The 22,665-nt window shown below is 48.4% G+C and overlaps 1 protein-coding gene across 1 annotated transcript; it reads right to left on the reverse strand.

Annotated features, from left to right (window-relative positions):
* Nucleotides 1-886: 886 nt before the first annotated feature.
* Nucleotides 887-14,778, reverse strand: LOC119458841 (uncharacterized). The gene is made up of 5 exons (XM_037720704.2): nucleotides 14,467-14,778; nucleotides 11,600-11,774; nucleotides 5,865-6,074; nucleotides 3,119-3,457; nucleotides 887-2,075 (listed from the first exon to the last, which is right to left on the reverse strand). Exons 1-5 carry the CDS (start codon nucleotides 14,724-14,726, stop codon nucleotides 1,578-1,580), a joined length of 1,482 nt encoding a protein of 493 aa, XP_037576632.1. The 5' UTR covers nucleotides 14,727-14,778; the 3' UTR covers nucleotides 887-1,577.
* Between the last annotated feature and the right edge of the window lie 7,887 nt (nucleotides 14,779-22,665).

Consider the following 22,665-nt stretch of genomic DNA (forward strand, 5'->3'; position numbering starts at 1 on the left):
TCACTCCGCCCACTCCCGCATTCGTGATAGTAGCGCACGGTCCGGAACAACTCGACGACGTGAACAGAAAGAGATAGACGGGAGGGACAAGGGCTTTCTTGCAACTGAAACTTTATCGTATGCAAAGGAAACGTGGCATATGTAGTATTAACAATAAAATTGATTTTTTTTGTTTTACACGCCTAATGCTCCCTCCTAGTTTATTTCATTTCTTGATGCAGATGACATTGCCTTTCCGAGGACGTGGCCCAAGGTCATGCTCCCTCCAAGATTTTTTTCCCTTCCTCCACGGGCACAATATGGAAACAGTTTTCCTAGTCTTCTTCTGTTCCTTTCTACACTGTAAACCGATTTACATCCTTACCGGTGTTTTGTGTCAATAACTCACACCCTTACAACTTTACGGGGGTAAGGGGTTGAGTTATAGACCGATTTGGCCCCAGTGACTCTTCAGGGTGTAAATTGGTTTACGGTGTATACCTCTTGCTCCCATGTTTCGCTCTATAGTAAAATCTTGGCAGTTTTAGCCTGTCTGCATAAAATATTCTGCGCTTTACGGTATACCGGGGACGTCGACAGCGGCAGCAACAGCGAGCGCGTAGTCACACCTCGTTGCTGTTCCTTGAACCGCAAATTGCCAGAGACGTTGATGCGTCTTCTGCTGTTCTAGGCCGTTAGAGCTCCCATGCTATATGCTTTCAAAGAGCTCATATGCTTTCATGATTACGGTGCTGCCGGAGTCTTTCAGCCACCAGCAAAGTTGTCCATAGCTTTGCGGGCTCTATACTTCAAGTATAGAGTATAAGTATCTCAACGACGCGAGATGACATTGCAGTGCTGCGGCCGCTACTTCTCCGGTATTCCGTAAATGGCAATACGTAGAAGGATGGTGCTAACTAGCTCTAATCGTAAAGTCTGGCATTTGGAACGGATGTTGTCAGTCACAACAACCACAAGTATGCGAAACTATAGGGATATTCCCCGGCAAACTGTGCGGATTTTAGTGGTAATTTGAGGAATACCTTCGCCACCGCGGCATGCGTGTTAAATTGTCTTACCTCGGTCGTGCTTACGAGAAGAACCATCTTGTACACAGCAGCTTGACACTGCGGGGTACAGGACACAGCTACAGAGCCACGGGACGGAGCGCTGTTCTGTGTCGTGCTCCTTAAAGCTGCTGTTTACAAAATGTACAGCCAACCGCAAAAGTTTACGGGAGGCAGTTTCCCCTGGGAATGGGGAATTACTGCGCTGTTAAGGCATGACGCTTCTAATTTAATGAATCACTGTGTGTAGGTGGCGAAGGCTGCTGGAACATTTAATTTGATGCTGTGTGACCGTGCTTCGCGAGGATTCAGCTTCTTGGCAGATCCTGCGTCCCGTAAAGCTTTGCGGTTGAAAGTTTGCCAACCAGCCCGAGTGAACACGCAGTTAAGAATCATTGAATGATCATTTCGGCCAAAAATGTTGTCTGTACACCGCGGGGACAGTATAATAGCGCCCCATACGAGCCCCTTCCGCGCTTTCTCCCCAACAATCAACACGTCGATGCGACGGAAACCCAAAACACCGCGTTGTCACGCGAAGTACTTCTCGAGCGAAGCCCCCTTGACGTCGTCGTCTTTTCTCTTGGACTGGACGTTCCTGACGAGGCCGACCATGAGCAGGAGGTGGTTCATGAACACGGCGAACACGAAGGGGCGGTCGACGATGAACCGCACCGGTTCGTTGGCCGGAATGTTGGAGCAGAGCGAGAGCAGCGTGGAGAAACCCGGAGGCGACTTGCCGCCCCTCGTGGTCAGGTCCAGCGTCGCCTTGTGGTACAGGCCCTCCACCCGGAGGTCGTCGACGTTCGCGCCGCCGGAAGAGACTTCCGGCGACGCCCCGCTCGCTGCGACGTTCTCCGGGACGTCCGCGGCGTTGGACGTCGGCTTGGCGACCCCGCCCAGGTCTGCCGTGGCGTTTGGCGCCGTGGCGCCGCCTGTCGGGGGGCACGACGACGTCGACGACGACCGGCTAAGGTCCAGCGTCTTGAGGCACTTGCGCAGGTCCATGGTGGGCGACTCGAGCAGCACCTGTGGGGTGTGGACCAACGTGTGGACGTTGTCCGAATGCAGCATGGCTTATACTGTGCGCGGGTGTGCGTGTTAAGGTATTCGTTCAGAGTATGCGTATGTATAATGTGCAGATATTTCGCCAGAAACGCAAGCGCAAACGCAAAAAAGGGGAGCGCAAGTAAATTGTTCAGACTACAATCTTATGAGGCGTTAAGAGCGCAACTGTCGTCACAAGCGCGAGCATAATTGTTGGAAGGCCCGCTACATTTACGTTTCATAGAGATACGACGGTTACAACGTGGCCAACAAGCGCGGCAGTTTCGGTTTTAAGTTTGCGGTCACGCGACTACTGGCATCCGCTGTTTGAGAAACGACCACGACTACGTATGCTTGTGTGCGTAGTAGGAAGCACTGGTATAGTAGCGGTGCTGTGTGCGTACATGTGCGGTTGTGTTCCACTGAGACGCAACTGGCCAGCGCACGTTTTGATTGGGCGGTCTTAAGAAGCGTAACGTAATTAACTGATAAGGGTGAACGCTAGTAACGCATGATATGGGCTTTACGACAAATGCGCGCTTTGCGAACGTTACGACCGCAGTCTGAACATACCTGAATTCGTGTGCGTGTGCGTGTTTGTATATGCTCCTCGGTCCCATAGTTACTAATTGGGTACTGTAGGAGTTGATAGTCGTGGCCTCGGAGTCCGACGTCAAACTGCGGGTCCCTCTCTAGCCTACGACACCGTTGGAGTTGGGGTCGGGCATATCCAAAGTGGTAGCTGGCCCATGCCGTCGTCCGCCTCATTCACGCTAAGTGAATGAGGCGGACGATGTTGAATGGAGGAACAGGTTCTCATCGAGAACGAAGAGTACATCTAAGCATCTAACCGGAGTATTCAATCGAGAAATTGTGTTTTCGCGTTCAAAATATACCGGTCGGTAAGAAGAGACGGCTTCAAAAGTTATCATGTCCCTAAGCGGGCTTCGGGACTGAGGAGGATATGTGTGAGTGTGGGGGCCCACTCAAACGCACTCAGGCACAAACGCCGCCACAGCACTGACCTTGGGCAGCGTGATGGTGATGTCGGTGGTCCAGGCGAGCCCGTCGAGTACGGCGCGCATGTCGGCCCAGCGCCCGATGGCCGGCAGCAGGTCCTGCTCGAGTCCTCCCGCCCTGAGCGCCGGCACGAAGAGCGCCATGTGCGACGAGCGGCACGCGAAGGGCAGCCTCAGGCACGAGAAAGATGGCCGCCGCACGTAGGGCATCTCGGCGCCGTGCTGCGTCATCATGGGCACCATCTGGGCGCGGTCTGGCTGCGCGTAGAAGGGCAGGTCGCCGGCCCGCTTGAAGCCCTCCTCCCAGGGGCCGTTCAGGTACACCAGGTTCACCAGGCACGTGGCCTGCGTCGCGGTGTGTGCACGCATCGACGACGCTATGATAGAATGCTAAAAAAAAGTAGAGCGGTTGTGGCAGTTATATAGTTTATGCTTGAGTTCATTGTCACACTCTGTCCTGTCTACCGTTTTTTTTTTCTTTGTACGTGCGTCATCTGTCGCACTTCAAGAAACACTGTGATGACATCGATCCTCCCCGCCATATAAAATTAAAATTAAATTCCGGGGTGTTACGTCCCGAAACCACGATCTGATTATGAGGCGCACGCTATTATTATTACTGTCACCCATGGTCCGGTGCATTGATTCAAGATTACGCCCATTCACTTATTCCTTATACGTTGGCGATAGAGTATGCGTAAGCTTGCGTGTGAATAGGGGTCGATGTGCGTAGATAACGTGCGACAAACTTACTATATACCAGGAAGCGGCGCTACTCCCTTTGTCACTCTGTAACGAGTGGTACTCACTCTTGCCGACGTTCCGGGGTTGGATTTTTTTCCTTGGAGCTTAGCGATACAACGCCGGTGGATGAGCGTAGTTTTTATTTTTTTATCTTTGAGGAAGGCCATGCAACGCGAAGGGGTGACAACATGCATAGGCAGTCCAGTCCTTATGTATAGTAGCGGTCCGTGAACTTGGCCACACATATTCATTCCATTCCTTAATAGGCCAGTCACTATTTTTGCAGCCAGCTATTGTACGCGTCTTCCAGCTACCGCTCCACGTTTTGCAGCATGAATGGAGCACAGTTAGTTGCATTTCCGACAGCTGATCGCACAGCAGCAAAGCAGAAACGGTAATGGTTTCGTATTCGTGCGCATTCGCTGAGGCAACGTATGGCGCGCCGCCGAAAGCGCCATCTCGTTCCTCTAGAGCGAACTGCTCCGCGAAAAGGGTCTGTAAGTTGAGCGCCAAATATACGAGACCTCGGTAAACTCCGCTCATGCGAAGTCACGGCAACGTGTATCGGTGATGGTAATTGTACGGTAGCACTAAGCTAACACGCTCTATTACTCGCGCGTGAAATCGTAATATACATAACCGACTACAATTGTTTCTGAGTAATCTTTTAGCTGCACCAAATTTTTAAGTATTGCCTGTGGTAGGTAGCACAATTCGAACCCTTGAGCTAAATGACTCGATGAGGCGGCCATTCGTTATACGAAAAATCAAAATGCCTAATTGAATATTTACACATTTACACTAGTTTTTTTTTTTAAATTTCTTTACGGCACATATTTCAATCTGTGAATTGTAGCTCGTTAGCTTGCACGGCATATCGACTTGGAACGAATTCTGAGGTTGGCACCGGTATCGAGGTGTGCTCCGTCGAAATTGCGGTAAAATTGCAATGTTGTTCCACTTCCCTTTTTTTTTTTTCATTTATTCATACTGCAGGCAAGCATACTGGCCCATACATGAGGGGCTAGGTAATGACAATGCAAGAAAAATAGAAAAAACATAAACCGTGCAGGAAAAGGATGCAGACTGTAGCCACGTGACAAAAATTGAAATGCTTGCCTTAGTACAGTAACTACAACAAAAAGAACCGCACATTTGAAATTATATGCGGATGAAAAACGCTGTGCCAAACAACAATCGGGCACTAAACATAACAAAATACAGGAAATTTCACATAAAAACGAGAAAATAGTTACAAGTACTGCTTTTGGTTCTGTTAATTTATGTGACAAATAGTTTTCCAACTCCTTTGTGAAGTTCCTTGATTGTAGTACATCAACATGGAGGGGGAATTCTATTCGTTTATAGCACGCGGATAAAAAACGACTCACGTGAGATTTTGTTTTAGCAAATATTGACGTAAGGGAAAAGTTGTGTCTATGTCTTGTTGTTTGTGCATTAAGAGGCGTTTCATAATGAGGCATTTGAAGCCCATTTTTTTTGCATTTATGATGCTATGTAAAAACTGGAGAGGCCTAACTAACGCCTGTGTTCTAGCGAACTGATTTTTTTCTCTAACTTCCCTTTTTAACTAAACGCTGTTTTATTGTTTAAGCACAACTGTAACTGGAACGCCGATACATTTCGTGGGACACTTTGAAAATTAATACACCGAAACTGGTGTAATCCTGAGAATTCGTTCCAAGTGCACGGATACGCCTAGTGAACTCACCGGCTACAATCCGTAGATTCAAATATGTACCGTAAAATAATTAACGAGAAAGTTAGTTATTGTAATTATGTCAATTATTCAGTTAAGCATTTTGATTTCTCGTAGAAGTAGCGGCCGCCTCATCGCGTAATTTAGTTCAAGGTTTAGAAATTGCGCTGTCTGTCAATGGCAAATAAAAAAAATTGGTGCAGCAAAAAAATTTATAAAAATATAGAAAAAGAGCTCCCGGTATGCGGTCTGCGGTAAATTGAAATGAGCGGATGTGAAGGTGTGCACCTGCGGTTCCGGTGGCAGTGAGGTCATCTCCGTACTTGGCGCACGCTTCGTGGGCTCATCGGCCGTCAGGGCGGCTTCGGCTCCCAGCCGTCCGAAGACTCTCGTCACGGCACCGTCGGTGAGCTCGGAGGCCCAGCAGTTTGTCGAGTCGCCGATGTCCCTGGCAGCCGCGGAACCATGCTCGGAGGCCACTTCTGTCCGCCGCCGGACCTGCAAAGCACAGTCACAAGGGAAGCGACCTAGCGAATAGACTAAAGAGCAAAGAGCGACGCTGGACGCTGTTGTGGATCGCCTCTGCGACCAAAGTTCGTGCCACGCGGCCGTAAACGATGCCAAGTTCTTCAAACAATCGCTCGAGCAACGGCGACAATTCTTTCTTTCTTTATTTATATATTTATTAGCGCCGGTAGGCCACGCGACATAAACTATACAACGACGACTATTCGGATGGTTGAACAAATATGCTTCGACCGACCGATCATTTTCAGTGTGCCCTAGAGATAGCACACCGAACCATCAGCTGCATATAGTGTTTTCAAGTCGCGCATAGTCAAAGTCCTTCTCCAATGCCGTGACAGGATGATTGTGACTCGCTGGCAAGATGCATTAGCGCCACTAGCATGACTTGTAACAGTTCGTCCGCTCCGGCCTCCCACCCAATGCAACAAAATGCTGGTCGATATAAATCCAAAATGCAGCAGCGCCACTTTGGACAAGGACAAAACATAGGAGCAGACCAAGGCAGTTCTTATCTTTCCCTGCTCTTTTTATTATTCTTATGTTCTTCTTAAACGTAGCACGACATAACCTCGATCATTCATCATTAGCTTGATTTCAACCATGTCTCAGGAAAGCTTTTCCCTTTTTGTTTGATTTACGGGACTGGCCGCGAGACATCTGCAGTTTTAAAAAAGATCAACAGCAAAATAATAACTATATAGGATGGGACGTTGTTGCACCTTCTTCCCGGACAGTTAACCCAGTGTCTTGTTGCAGCCCACACAAATTACAAAACGGCCCGCAGTCCCACCGGCGGTGAGGTCAGAACCTAGCGGGAGCTCTCCAGTATGCTCATGATGCACACGGCACCCCACGTTGAGGCGACGGCGTCGCAATCTCCGCTAGGTCATAGACCCTTTCCATTACGAATAATTAACAACCCTTGCATTCTTGGCCTTTCGGGCAAGAATTCTTCCGTTTACGCCCCACACAAATTTCCAGTTGTTTGCCCCTTTTCATGGCGATAGCTTTTTCTAGCGGTGTTTTCATTTCAGGGCAGAGATGCTGGTTAATGTTAACATTCGCAGAGCCAAAATCCTGAGGGCTTAGCTTTTATTTCGCTGTTATTTCGAGATGATTAAACCTGTTCAAACTCAAGTTGTTGCAAAGCATGTATGAACCTGCTATGTATAGACAAGCTTGATACCGTTGCAATGGATCGGGTGGTTTTAAAGGAGATAGCTTTAAGGGTCCCGTTACGCAGAAAATCCGGCGTTGACTGTGCGTCGTTGACACTGAGCAAAAATTTTGAGGAGACCAATCACAGCACAGACCAATCACAGCACGACGCGCCGCGTTTCTACTATAGTGAACTAGAATATACTCTAGTGGCACGATCGGAAGGCCGCGCCGCCTCTCTCGGCGGTCGGAAACGCCACGGACCGCCGCTACGGTTTCGCGTGGCGCTACTGCGCCTTTTCCTAGGGGAAGCGCGGACGGGGCATCGGAGCGGACGGTACGTGTGGGTACAGCTGCCCGAGACTCGCGAGCCGCTGCGTCGGCAGCCACGAAGTGACGACTGCACGTTTACCGGTGTGTTCTCCAAAATTACTCCAGTGCCGTGCGGGCATTTAGAATTGCGAGTACATGTACATGTACAGCTTCAACAATCTTGCCTTACTCAGTGTCAAAGGGCAACTGTGAGCCTGCAGTTCTCCATGCCCTTTTGCCCACTAATTCTGGCACCGAAATGTTTTCATTTGGTAAACAGCACCTAATTGACAAATTTGCAGAGAATGGCAACGTAGCTACCTCACAGACGTTGCTCACAGATAGTGCGCCAGATCATGCGTCATGTGTTACAGCTGCCAGTGATAACCGGCTGATGTTTTACATAGCAGGGTACGTAGCTCGGAAGTGCATTCTAAAGACGGGCTGCGAAGAGTGCCTGAGACTTCTAATGCCAAAGAAGTCGGCTGAAAATTCGAACCTAGCACAGTTAACACGCATGAAGGACATTCGATGGAGGCGAAATGCGAAGACACCCGTGTACATAGATTTAGGTGCACGTTAAGAAACCCCAGGTGGTCCAAATTTCCGGAGTCCCCCACTACGGCGTGCCTCATCGTGGTTCTGGCACTTAAAACCCCATAATTAAATTAAATTAACGCATGAAGGACAATGGTGGCCTGCTTTACCCTTCTAGCCTGCTATATAAGTTTTTCTTGATCTAGAAAAAAGCTTTCACAACGTGTTTCAATTTGCTGAAGCTACACTCTGACAGCATACTGGACATCCTAAGCCAACCTAACGCGAAGCAGAAAAACCAGCTTGGTTGTTAAAAAAATTAAATTATGGGGTTTTACGTGCCAAAACCAGTCCTGATTATGAGGCACGCCGTAGTGGGGGACTCCGGAAATTTAGACCACCTGGGGTTCTTTAACGTGCACCTAAATCTAAGTACACGGGTGTTTTCGCATTTCGCCCCCATCGAAATGCGGCCGCCGTGGCCGGGATCAGCTTGGTTGTCCTGACCATTCTGAGGGCATTGCAGCTGAGGTCACAGTTTTTACATCACCACTCAGCTGCACTTCCTAAGTGAAAGCCTAAACCAGAGTAATGATAAAAAACGCGAAGCACCCAACGCTTAAAGGTCAGTAGGTGTTAAGTTGCGCTCATGTCTATCTGATGTGTAATTTGTGCTGCGAATCGTTGGAATACTTTCGAAAAGCTGTTAAATGAGTTAAATAAAGAGATGTCCTTGTTTTCACGTTCGATGCTGCGCACTGTATCCTGTACAGTAACCTCCTACATAATAAGCCTTCACCACAACTATGTCTATCTGATGTGTAATTTGTGCTGCGAATCGTTGGAATACTTTCGAAAAGCTGTTAAATGAGTTAAATAAAGAGATGTCCTTGTTTTCACGTTCGATGCTGCGCACTGTATCCTGTACAGTAACCTCCTACATAATAAGCCTTCACCACAACTATATTGAATTTAAAGCCAAACGCATATGTGCCTATATTGAGGAATTAATCGCGATCAGTGGGTAACGAAGGTTCTGAGTGCGGGTGCTAAATATGGAAAAAAATATATATACTGGTCGTCATGGTATATACAAACAGCTAAGCCACGCAGTGACTAACCTGACTATTTTATGTTTGCATTAACCAGAAAGCAAACGCGCGTTAGAACAGCAGCTGAAACTACTGAAGGAACCCTACAACGTGGCCGAAACTGCTAGGAAAGGTAGCGGTGGCGCCATCTCGCGGCGTCCGTGGAAAAAGAGGACGCCGGAGCTCGGCCGGTCGCACCACTAGAGTATATTCTAGTTCACTATAGTTTCTACCAATCACAGAGCGGCGCACGCCGCTCGGTTCGTCGCAGCACCACCAGATGGCGCTCGCCTCCGTGACAGCGGCGGCGCCGGCCGTGCGGGGGAATGACATGTCACGGCGTCGTGCATAGCGTTCGTCGCCAGCGTTTCCCAGTAAAGACTACGGTTGCATAAGCTGCAGTTGCCGGGAAGCGTGGGAAGCGCAGTCAGCGACCCTTTGATGCTATCGCGTTCTACTCTTAAAGGCGAAGCTTAAGCGTCTCCCAAGATTTTTTTTATTGCGATAGCAATTATATGGACACTCCAAGGCAGATTTCTGCCGTCGGCGTCGTCGTCGCCGTCGCCGTGAGGTTCCGTATGACGTTAATGGAGATGAAATCGTCGCCGCGCGCCGCCGAACGCTGTATGTGCGAGTGAAAGGGCGCGAGGGACGCGTGCTTTCACGGGGAGTGAACGCACGGCGGAGAACAAACGCGCGTTCTGTGCAGTGCTCCCTTAAGGGCTGCAGAAGTAGGCGTCTCTTTCCTCCTTTACAATCACCATATATATGTAGAGCAAACGCGCCTTCTTCTGACGCACGAAAGGCCGTGGGAGGGAGGCGACGTTTCGCTGCGGCACCAAGTGCCTATTATTGCGATAGCAATTATATGGACACTCAAAAGCAGATTTCTGCCGTCGGCGTCGCCGTCGCCGTCGCCGTGAGGTTCCGTATGACGTCAATGCAGATGAAATCGTCGCCGCGCGACGCCGAACGCTGTATGTGCGAGTGAAAGGGCGCGAGGGACGCGCTCTTTCACGGGGAGTGAACGCACGGCGGAGAACAAACGCGCGTTCTGTGCCGTGCTCCCTTAAGGGCTGCAGAAGTAGGCGTCTCTTTCCTCCTTTACAATCACCATATATGTAGAGCAAACGCGCTCTGACGCACGAAAGGCCGTGGGAGGGGGGGGGGGGGCAGGGAAGGGAGGCGACGTTTAGCTGCGGCACCAAGTGCCTATTTATATCAGAGGCTCCGGCAACAGTCACCAACGCCGCGCGCATTTTGAGCGAACGCGGGCAAAACGCCGACGGCGTCGACAACAGTTCTGCGCGTTGCCGGTGCTGCTGCATGTCCAAGTTTATACAGCTGATAAAGCTAATATCATTACTCCGTATCTCTGTCTACAAATTTGCTATCGCAATTGATGCTTCGCCTTTCAGGTGAAGCTGCGACAACTTTTTATATCAGAGGCTCCGGCAACAGTCACCAACGCCGCAGGCATTTTGAGCGAACGCGGGCAAAACGCCGACGGCGTCGACAACAGTTCTGCGATAAGTGGTTCTTGAGGGAAAGGGAAAGGTTGGCGCTATCTTCTGCAGCCCTTGAGGGAGCACGGCTCAGCGCCAATTCTGCGTGTTGCCGGTGCTGCTGCGTGTCCAAGTTTATACAGCTGATAAAGCTACTATCATTACTCCGTATAGCTCTCTACAAATTTGCTATCGCAATTGATGCTTCGCCTTTCAGGTGAAACTGCGACAGCTTTTTATTGCGATAGCAATTATATGGACACTCCAAAGCAGATTTCTGCCGTCGCCGTCGCCGTCGCCGTCGCCGTCGCCGTGAGGTTCCGTATGACGTCAATGGAGATGAAATCGTCGCCGCGCGCCGCCGAATGCTGTATGTGCAAGTGAAAGGGCGCGAGGGACGCGCGCTTTCACGGGGAGTGAACGCACGGCGGAGAACAAACGCGCGTTCTGTGCCGTGCTCCCTTAAGGGCTGCAGAAGTAGGCGTCTCTTTCCTCCTTTACAATCACCATATATGTAGAGCAAACGCGCTCTGACGCACGAAAGGCCGTGGGAGGGGGGGGGGGGGCAGGGAAGGGAGGCGACGTTTAGCTGCGGCACCAAGTGCCTATTTATATCAGAGGCTCCGGCAACAGTCACCAACGCCGCGCGCATTTTGAGCGAACGCGGGCAAAACGCCGACGGCGTCGACAACAGTGCTGTGTGTTGCCGGTGCTGCTGCATGTCCAAGTTTATACAGCTGATAAAGCTACTATCATTACTCCATATAGCTCTCTACAAATTTGCTATCGCAATTGATGCTTCGCCTTTCAGGTGAAACTGCGACAGCTTTTTTTACGCGCGCACACTTCTTTGGCGCTTAGCGGTCCGCATATGAACGCTGCGTAAGTGTACCTTTCCCTCGAGGTTGCCCTCGAAAAACTTGCGGTAGCCGTCGTCGAGCCGGGTCTTGGCGTCCACGTGCAGCAGGTTCCCCATCCGCACGGCGTCGCATCGCAGCAGGTTCCGCGTGCATTCCGCGATGCCCTTCAAATCGCCCATGCAAGGATGACTCGCCTCGCGTTTTGGGCTGCGTGCGACGGGGGCAGTCACAAAACACTCTACACATCTGGTAAATCAAGAAGGGGGCCGATTCATACACGCCTGTCCCTGGCTCGTACCCGCATATCCAATGCGGGTATGCGCCACACGTGATTTTATTATCGTTAATCGTGACGTAACTGACGAGCATGTGATGTTATTGATGTCATGACCTGTCAGTCATGTTAGTCATCCGTTTTGACACCTGTGCTAAGGCACAACTGGCGGGAAACCGCCACGCACAGGGAGCCGAAATGCTGATGATGATAGTTTTTTTTTTCTACACGCGGACACGATCCTGGGGAAACTAGCCCTTACCAGCTTCGCTATACAAAAAAAGAAGATGTAGAGCGACTGACAACCGATTTTTAAGGACCGAGTTTCTCATGGCGCAACGGAAATCTCGCCCTCGATAGTGTTTTCACCGGCAGCGGTTGCTGCCAAAAGCGCGCGCATATTTTGTAAGCAGAATTTTAACGCGATAGCGTTAAGGTCCCCGTGTCCCAGAAAATCCGGCGTCGGCAACCGGCGTCGGCGTGCGATGCGGGTGGCGGAGAAAATCATCCCCAACCCCGACCGCGCAGGCCCTCCACGTGGTGCAAGGTTTTGGCGAACAAAAATTGAATTTCTCACAGTGAAATCCGTCAGGAAAATGGTAAAGTACGACTTTACCATTCGGCGTCGGTTTCGCCGTCGGATTGTAATTTGAATGTACGAGAAAACCTAATTCTGCTACGAGGAAACTCAAACACAAACCCCTTTTCCAGCATTTCTACCAGACCTATACAGCCGCGAGTTGCGATGCCAACGGGTCCCCATAACGCTATCGCGTTCTACTCTTAAAGGCGAATCTTAAGCGTTCTCCAATTTTTTTGATCTGAGCAGCCTCTAAAAAAAAAGAAGAGAGTCCCTCCTCCAGCAGCGGTGAGAAGTGAGAGCGCTGCCGATAGCCTGCCTCGCATATTGTGAAATCCGCCCATCGTTCTGCTTTCACAGGAGTGAGTGCAACTGTGCTTAATTAACCACCTACATTTTGACCTTTTTAACCACTTTCGAATATGAAAAGCTCTGATACAATACGTTTGGTTTGTTGTTCAGACCTTTCTTATATTCATACCGCGTTTATCCTCAAGCACACACCTACGTCATGGCTGGCTGGCCCGCGGCGTCGTTATTCTGTCGATAGGCGGGCCAAGCCAACTCATCGAAAACGAAGGCGAAGCTGGGCAGCGCCACTTTTCTACTCACTACAAATGAAGGCTTCTCTGCACATTGTAAGTTGGAAAAAAAAATTATAACAGAAAAAAGTGTACTGCATTTCATGCATTTCGATACTAACAAAAAGACCAGGAACCGCGTACACTAGTAGGAAGTCACGTTATATGTCACTTAATATGCATCATCATTTTTTTTTTTTTGCCGCGTGGGGCGTCAAATGTCTTTTTTTTTTCGCAACTTTAGTGAAGAATTAAAAATATAAATCTACGTATTATGGCTAAAACAGGCCTGACAAAAACAAGGGGGCTCGTTTTAGCCAATACGACAGGCAAGCTTTCCATCTGCGGGGGCATCTCGATTCACGTTCTGAGCGGTTGTCTGCCCCTTTAAGAAATTATGCAGAAACTCCACTGGAGTTGACCAAGCATGCGTAAGCATTCTGCCACTTGCTTATCTCCACGCATACGACGCAACATATGTTGTTCACCGCGATTGACGAAGCAGTAGACGGTTCATGAAATGTATGCTTTATTGGCCTTCTAATGTGTTTTGGCTCTCTCGTATTTATCCTTATCGGCCGTATAGTATGGTCCGACCCTTATCAACCCTTATCGGTCCTTATAACCTTATCAGAATTGTTCCGACCATTATAAGCCATTATCGCTCTTTAGCACCTTAACCATCCGCGTAGAACCATTATGAATCTTGACCAGACCCGTATAACCCCTCATCACTCCTTATCAACTCATTCACTGCTTATCTGCCTGGGTTGCACGACGCGAAGCGCACATGCTCTTAGAGATTGGTGTCATTTCGGTGATAATGGTAGCAGGGTTGAAGGGATGAAGATCCTCATCGGACAACAGGCATGAAGATCCTGTAAAGGGACCAAGAATTTTGACGGCAAGGGAGCCGATAGTGGCATTCGAGCTTTATACTTTTGCGTAGATCCAGTGTTTCGACACAGAGCAGGCTTTGAACCTCGGTGCAATAGGAATGGCTGCAGTCGCGCACTCTGTCAGACGAAAGTGGGCACGAAAACATTGTCGAATTGTTTCACTAAGTCTATCATCCTCAATTCATGTTAAATTTTTTTATTTTTTTGAACGGACTTAGCCTGCTTTGTTGTTAGTTGTCTGGTGCGCGACCTTTAGAACGAAGTGACCTGTACAACGGAAGAAATTTGGAAGCCCAGAGCACTTAGTTTTGAAGGCGTTTGACTGTATCACGACGCACTTGATTACCGAACCTATAACCGGGACTACAGCACCGGTTATAGTTCTGGTATTGTCCTAGCTGACAGCAAGCTCGCTGATGAAACGATCAATCCTTTCCCAAACCCCCTCGAAACAGCAGGCCGAATCTTTTGAGAATAAACGCTTTGCGATCATCATGTATTCCGCGCGTCGGCCCTCTATTCATTGCATATAGGCCGGCTATATGCGGTACAGTATATGTGGTACCTGGGCGCGTCGGCGGCTGCCATCGCGGTGGCGATGCCCAGGGGCGAGCAGAGCACGTTGGCCCCGGGAGGGCTGGAGTCCAGCGCAGCCCTGAACAGCGCCATGGCCTGCTCGTTGAAGCGCTCCGGGTCCAGAGCCGTGGCCGGTGGGACTCCGCTGGACTCCCGGGCTGCTGCCGCCGGCGCCTGGACCCCGGAGCCCGGGTCGCTCGCCGACGGCAGCGAGGGCTGCGACCCTCCCAGCTGGCTGGCCGAAAGCATGCCCGACGGTGGCGTCGCCTGCCGAGCGGGGCCTTTCGTTGTTGCCTGCTCGGCCTTCTTTTACTGAAGGCCTTCCCGCTCTCGATGGCATAGAGTTTCCTACAAGAAGCACTAGAGGGCACTGCGACCGTTCAGCCACCTTCGTTGTGTTTGTGTGTATTCTAAAAAAATATATAGGTAGGACATTCATCCCCTCGTCCTCAAGATCAACGACCTCGATGGTCTAAGTAAATGTTTTTTCTCTCTCTCTAGGCAAAATAAGAACATGAGCATGGTGGCGCAACCCACCACCCCGTTTCAAAATGGGGGACGCTCATAGCATCCATTCGCCCATCCGCCTTTGGGAATGATGGTTAGCTCTGGATTCGTCTGATCTTCGTGCTTGGGGCTTCAAATGTTCTTGCGACATTATTAATTTGGCGTTGTCTTTCTAAATTTCCAGGCGTTCGTCGTTTTTTTAAACAGAGCTAGAAAATTAGTCTTTACGCACGCGCGTAATTGTTGCGAATTGTTGTATCTATATGACGAAATAATATGTTGCAAATGATCCACTTGCAAGGCCAAAAAAAAAAAAAAAAAAAAAGCCGTTTGAAGTGCGAAGGACGAAGTTTTGGCAAATCTGTGTACTACTTTTACCCCCTTTTTGTCTTTGGTTGGGTGTAATTTTCGGTCAGTACAAGTGCGGCCAATCCCCCTCGTGGGTACGAGCCATGTTTTGGGGCAACAACAACAACAACAGCAGCAGCAACGACGACGACAACTGCTCGTCACTCGCACGCTAGCCGAACCGTCACGCCTACAGTTCCCGCACACTCTAACACCACAATTCCCTCTCGTAGCCTTTAATGCGATTATCATTGTTAAGAGTACAATTGACGCGTTTTCCGGGGTCTGTCTGTCGGACTGTCTGTAACCGTCCTCGCGCCGACTTGGGGTAACTGGGTAGTTCTTTATACTCCATCTCGCAAGTCGTTTGCAGCACTGCTGAAGGCACGAGACGTGCACAGGCAATATCCTTGAGCAGCGTAATGTAGTTCCGGGCGTAAGTGTACGATTATTGGCGGGATTAGAAAGTTTTTTTGTTGTTTGCTGGGCACATGATACGTTACAGCGATGAGTGACATGTTAGGACCTTTGCGTATGCACGTTGAATACCGCTTAATTACTGTCGCTGTTAGCAGACGACGCGGTTGAACACATTTCGACGGGCATTCGGCCTTCCTATTGTCTAAGGAGTCTTCCAGCTTCCACAGTGCGGCAAACGACCCGTGAGACGGAGTATAATTAGCAGAGCATCTATAGCTGCTGTTCTGAGAGAACAGGGTTTTCGAAGCCAATTTCGTCGGACCAACTGACTGGGTATATGCTGCTCTTAAATGAATTTCTTTGGTGCCAACTTAGGTCTCTGGGGGGTGTGTGTCACTACGTATGTGCCTCTCTTCAATGACAAAAATATATCCTTTAAAGTTTTCGCCGGTGCTGGATAGAATGGAACCCGCGCCACGCGTCGACTTCGCGGCGGCGCTGCCAGATAGCGCAGCGTGTCACGTGACAAGCGCGAGAGAGAGAGGAACCCGGCTGCAGACACGCTTCGTGCATGACGCATATTTCGGCTTTGGCAGTATACGGCGTGTCGTATACGTTGCTTCAAGGCTAATCGCTTCATGGCCTCCTATTTTTTTTTCTTTTTCTTTTAATGCTCGCCTAGTGAGCCCGAAACCGGCAGACCACTTAGAGAGCACTTGGTATACCAGTTTATGGGTTATGGTTAGGGCCGCATCAGCGTTCTGTGATCGCGGCTCGTCATGCGGAAGCAAATCAACCGACACTTTGCAGCAGCAGCTGCTGCAGCAGCGCCCGACGAAAGTTGTCCACGCTCTCAGTGACACGACAGGTATATGATGACTTAGAATGTCCTGTCACCGCAGTGGTCCACCGGACCACTTGCTTCAAGGAGGTTAACCTCTTTGACGCCTGTGCAGTGCGGAGTGACTGAGCCGACATTGTAAATGTACAGCAGGCCATGTTCTTTACTGGATGCTTGTCGCGCGCTGATTATTATTATTATTATTATTATTATTATTATTATTATTATTATTATTATTATTATTATTATTATTATTATTGCTGCTGTTTGTCGAAAGTTAACTGCTATTTTCATAATTGTTCCCTTAATTCTAATGTTTCTTGTATTAGACCCAGATGCATTTCTCTCTATTTATTTGTTTACTGACTTACTTGCTTATTTGCTTACTCACTCACTCACTCACGTACGTACTTACTTACTTACTTACTCACATAGTACAGCAAGACTGTTAGCAACTAGAAGAGCATGGAAACACTATTACACGTGCTTTCACGGTTTACCGCAAAACGAGGTATTTCACCGAGTTTTAGATGCGAAGCATCTTATGGTCGGGGCTATGTCACTCCATCCCTCTCTCCCTCCGCCGTGCGGCGTCCACACCCCTACTGCGCATGCGCATCCTCCTCCCCTCCTCTCCTTGTCTCATCTCCTCCCTCTCCTCTCCTCTCCTTGTCTCATCTCCTCTCCTCTCGGCATTCCTCCTCTCCTCTCCGGATTGCGCAACGAATGGCAACACCTGCGGCTCCGCGCGCGATAATGCGAAGCAGCTTAGGTTAGAGGCGCGACGGTATAGGCGCCCCAGAGGCACCGGCAACAGTCACCAACGCCGCGCGCGTTCGGTGCGAACGCGGGCAAAACGCCGACGCGGTCGACAACAGTTCTGTGCGTTGCTGGTGCTGCTGCATGTCCAAGTTTATACAGCTGATAAAACTACCTTGAGTCGACCCCATGGCTGCTTCGCATACTACTCAGGGTTCCCCTACGGGAAGATGGTGTAATTTTTTTTATTTTTCGGGTATGGGGAGTATGTTAAGGATTGATTTGCAGGCAAATTTTGACGTGTGTTGGTTAATCAGGGGCTAAATGAAGACTGGCAAACCCTCGTTTCGTGCTTGTTTAGGGGCGTTATATGAAACGTCTACAAAGTTTTCCTTTCTCAAGCATTATATACATTTTTTTCTCTTCGAACACTTTCTTTCTTTGTCTTACAAAATTTACTCGAATTAGATTAATTAACTGCCAAGGTAGACATAATTTGCAACAATAAACGAATCATTGCATTCACACACAAACTAATTACATTAATTAACTCAGTCATATCATAAGAAGCCAACAAATAAAGACGCAAAGGAAAGCACAGGGTTTCGAAAGCATGTGGGGGTTTAGTAACCATTTTCCTTCACCCAAAAGGATCACGTGCACTTGACGCCTGCGACAAAAACAGCATGTTCCGCATCCACCGCCAAGGTTTTGAGTGGTGGCGCTGGCTGACACTCCTAGGGTGGTTAGTTCTAGTAGTAAAACATAAATACCCTAGAAAGCGGATGGGAGAACGGCACCGCGGTAGCTCAATTGGTACGAGCATCGCACGCTTAATGCGAAGACGTGGGTTCGTGCCCCACCTGCGGCCGGTTGTTTTTTCATACACTATCATTTCCGTTAATTTATAATTTCTTTAATTCAATTAATAAGTACATGTAATTTTCCCTACGCTGTCTTTGGTGCCTTCGTTTATTGGCTTCTTATGTTATGACTAATCAAAACCGGGCCTTCGGTTTTCTTTCTTCTCGTTCATTACGTCATAAAAACTTCACGACGCATGTATTCATAGTGGGAAGTTGAAGGGACTCGTCATGAAGGTCTACTTCATTGTTTCCACATTCCAAAATGGCCATGTAGACCGAAAGTATACCAGCGTCAAATTATTTATTCAAATTATCTTACTACGCACGCGGCACCGCTCGCCATGCAGCCCCTCTGTGACTTATAGGAAGTTGTCTTACGTAAAATGAAGCTGGCCGTCGCCCTTCCTTCTTCCAACAAACAAATTCCGATTGGCGCTTTGCGCATCTCCCGATTATAGTGTTTACTGCATACAGAGTGTTTCGGCGAACACTTTCAATTTTTTTCTTCAAATTTTGCTGTGGCAGATAGCACGATTCTAGTGCTGGTCTATTCGAACAGGTGTACACTACTTGCACAAAAATTGAAATGCATATTCGACTCATTAACAAACATTTGCTAATTAAGTTTTTAACTAATTACCCTATGGCACATGCTGCAATGCAGTAGCACTTCACGCGATCAGCTATAGCTAACATCTCCATCATATCACTAAAGCTTCTATCTCTCTTTATCTCCCGAGTGGTCGCATAGTATAGTCGCTTCATCAGCATCCTTGGAGAGATGGCCGGGTCACCTTACCTATCGCGCTGTACAGTGAAGCTTTATTCTACGTCGCCCCACTACGTCACGGGCTGTTGCGCGTGACCGGCTCTTTGGAGTTGTTCCGTAAACTGCGTAACTACGAAGTTAATTAATGTAATTGGTTTAATTAGTGAATGAATTGCTCTGTTTTTTTCTTGCACGTGATGTCCTCCCGGGAGGCAGATATAATTCATGTGCGGTGACGTAATTCGAGTAAACTTTGCAAGCTTTTTTTTTTCTTCTCTTTCTTTAAGTGTTCGAAGTTCTTAGTAACTGCCATTTGGTTAGCCCACCCCTTACGTAATACCCCCTAAACGGGGTCTTTAAGGTAATAAAGTGAAAAAGTAAAGAAGTAAGAAAAGTGTATAGGAGACGCGTATAGTGGGGTTTCCACACGTTAACACACGCCGTATGCAAACACAAAAACACGCAAACACAAGCACACGAACGCGCGCACGCACACACGTGCAGACACATGCATACTGAAACACGCAGCTCAGACATACAATCACATAGAAAATAAAAGAGAGAGAGAGAGAGTCAGGCGCTCACCTCCGTAGCCCTATACTACCTGTACCCACTCTCCAACTCCTGAGGGGACCGACCCCCCCGCGGTCTATTTCGGTCACCGGGAGCTCCTTTTCGCGCGCCGCGCTGTCCCACCGCGAGACGGCGAGAACTGGCCGCACATGCCTGCTCTGTCGTTTTTCTTTGCCTTCTTCGTCTTTCTGGGTTTTTTTTTTTTTTTTCTCGCTCGCAGGAATCATCGACGGTCGCGTTGCATGCCTGGCCGCGATTGGGCCTCCAGAGCTCGCTCCTTTTTTTTTTTTTTTTTTATTGCCCAGTTCTCTTATTCCAAGCAGCGTCGGCTCTCAATCATTCGCCGCGCCTTTTCCGCGCTGGCAGCCGCTGCCGCGAACGCGCGAGCGAGCGTCACTCGAGCCTCAAGCTTTCTCTTTTTACCCGTACAGCATAAATCTCCCACCTCCCCGTCGTCTCTATCTATTCAGTCCCATCGCTTGGTGTACTTCTTCGCTTGCCACCGTTCCGCGACGGCCATGTCATGTGCCGTTGAATGTTCGTGCCGTTTTCTTTTCCTCTCGTCAGATCACCGCAGGGGCGGTATACACTCTGGATCGATCACTTCCGGGGACACTTTCTACGTCACGCGTGGGTCCGGCAATCGAGACTCGGCTCCAGTATGGAGCGACGCGTGCATCTATATACGTCGTACGTCCTGTCAATGCATTCTTGAGCACAAAGGGGTGCTAACTATACCATGGGCGTCGTCAAATTGGCGGCATATTGTCGAATTCTGCAACGGCGCCATTTTGACCCAATCGTAGAGGCCGTATACAGCAGCCCTCGGCCAATCGGAGCGGACAAGATGGCGAGTTGTACAATATGGCGGAATTTGACAGTGTCCAGAATTACACTCAAGGTTTTGTTCTAGGGATGCGTATACTATAGAGGGAACTGCGCACAGCGCCAGTACAGTGCTTCTTAGAGCGTGTGAATGATGATGATGATTACTGTCGGTGAATGGGAATACCGATTAATGTGATGAGCTTATCAATCAATCAAAAACGTTATTCCATCCACAAGTCTGTTCTTTTGTGGAAGACGAGGGCTCGAAGAAAAGTGGATCTATCCACTTGAGAAACTTCAAGCCCCCGTTACATGGCGTACAGTGAGAGCGTGGAAATACAAAATGTTTGTACACGTTGTATAATGATAAGTCACTAACGCATTCGTGACAATAAATTCATCATTCCTTTATACAATCTTAACAATGAAAAAATTCGTAAATCTGGAATAAAATTTGACGTAATGTGTAGCTTTCTCACAAAAGAAATTCAGCAATCCTTCGCAACAAAAAATGCCTTAATTGCACAGTTCCCAGTTGTTTCTAAATTGATTCCATATTGATGAAGTTCGTTTAACAGATTTGGAAGCGTGTGACGAAGCATTTGTTTTGTTAACATAAGGCGTGGAAAGGGTATTTTCCAGATATCATCACTGCGTGGATTATAAGACCTTGTGAGTGGTGTCAACTCTGAAAACGTACGTAGTAGTCCGTCTGAATCGTATTTATACTTTCTGGCTAGATTTAGAGGGTACAAATTATGCACAGAAACGAGATTGTATTTTATAAATAGAGGCTTTGTGTGCGCAGTTTTTTCAACGCATGCAATGCATGTGACGAAGTGCTTTCTTTTGTAATATAAGCAGCTGGTTCAGGTTCGTTAACGTGGTTGTGTCCCAGACTAGACAGCAATAATTTAAATACATGGGAAAAATAGTGCGTTATAAATATGAAGTTTGACAGCCGCTGGTAAGTGAAACTTGAATATCGCCAGAATTCCTACTGCCTTTGATATCTGCGTAGCCACATGGTTAACATGGATGTCCCAAGAGAGATGCTCAAGTTTGAAAAAGGACACCAAGTCACGTAACAGAGTGAACAATTTCGATACGTGATTTCCCTAAAATAAGATTCAAAGCAGGTGCTGCAGGAGACTGTCCAGGTGTGAAGATAGTAGCTTTTGTATTAGCTATGTTAACTTCAAGAGAATTCATTACGCTCCACTTGTGTAAATCGCGGAGAGCTTCATTAATATCAGTTTGAATAGTTTCGTAACAATGACTGCGAAAAAAAAAGATGGTTGTATCATCTGCATAAGTTATGTGCTCTGCGCCGTGGTTACTTTGTGTAATGTCATTTATATAGAAATTAACTAGAAGCCGTCCAAGTATGCTCCCTTGGGGGACATCAGGGGTATTTGTATACAAATCTGTTACCCCTGATGTCCGTATACGGATCTAAATTTCCCTGAATGCAAACACATTGCATTCTATGTTGCAGGTATATAAGCGCGAGCGGTGTGCCTCTAATTCCATATAATTGTAGTTTTTTAGTAAGTGTTAAGTGGTTTAGTGGCCATGCTGTGTTAAGCGGTTTAGCGGGCTGGTTAATATAGGTTAGTGAATGCGTATCAAGCACTTAGTCCAGAGGGTTACTGGACGCTGGAAACCGCTCGACACCTTAGGGCTGGTAACGGCATTAGGTGAAACCTCGATTTAACGAAGTCAGTGGCACCCGAGATTCACTTCGTTAAATCGAGAAATTCATTAAATCGAAAGCGCTTGTAACGGTCGCACGAATGATAGGTTAATCGAGGGCGAAGCAAGAGGCAACTATCCTTACCTGCACGCGCACTAACCGTATACTGTATATAGCAAGCCCGTTGAGCGCGTCTTGTGTTCTTTCATGGCGGCGGTAATCACTTGTAACTGAAACCCGGCCATGCATACCCGACGCATCCCCGAGAAAGCGTTGTAAAATCGGGAGATACGTTCAATTCACTCGGTTTCTTCGACGCTTTCAACGCATATAAGGCTCTGGTAACGTGTGCGGAGAAATCGGAACCACTTCGTTAAACCGAAAGTTTCGTAAAGACTGGTTTCCTTATAGATCGTGCTTTTTTTACTGTATTAGCATTGCCGTGTACGGCGCTGAATTACAACAAATGAAGGTGCAGATACGACGCTTCAGGTTCCCGCGTTGTTGTTGCAGTTGTTTCTGCGCTGCGTATACCATGTGACCGGTAATCAGCGCATGCGCTGTTAATGTGACAAGCGTTG

The sequence above is a fragment of the Dermacentor silvarum genome, chromosome 7 (genome assembly GCF_013339745.2).
Source record: "Dermacentor silvarum isolate Dsil-2018 chromosome 7, BIME_Dsil_1.4, whole genome shotgun sequence".
In the NCBI taxonomy this organism is placed as follows: Eukaryota; Metazoa; Arthropoda; class Arachnida; order Ixodida; family Ixodidae; genus Dermacentor; species Dermacentor silvarum.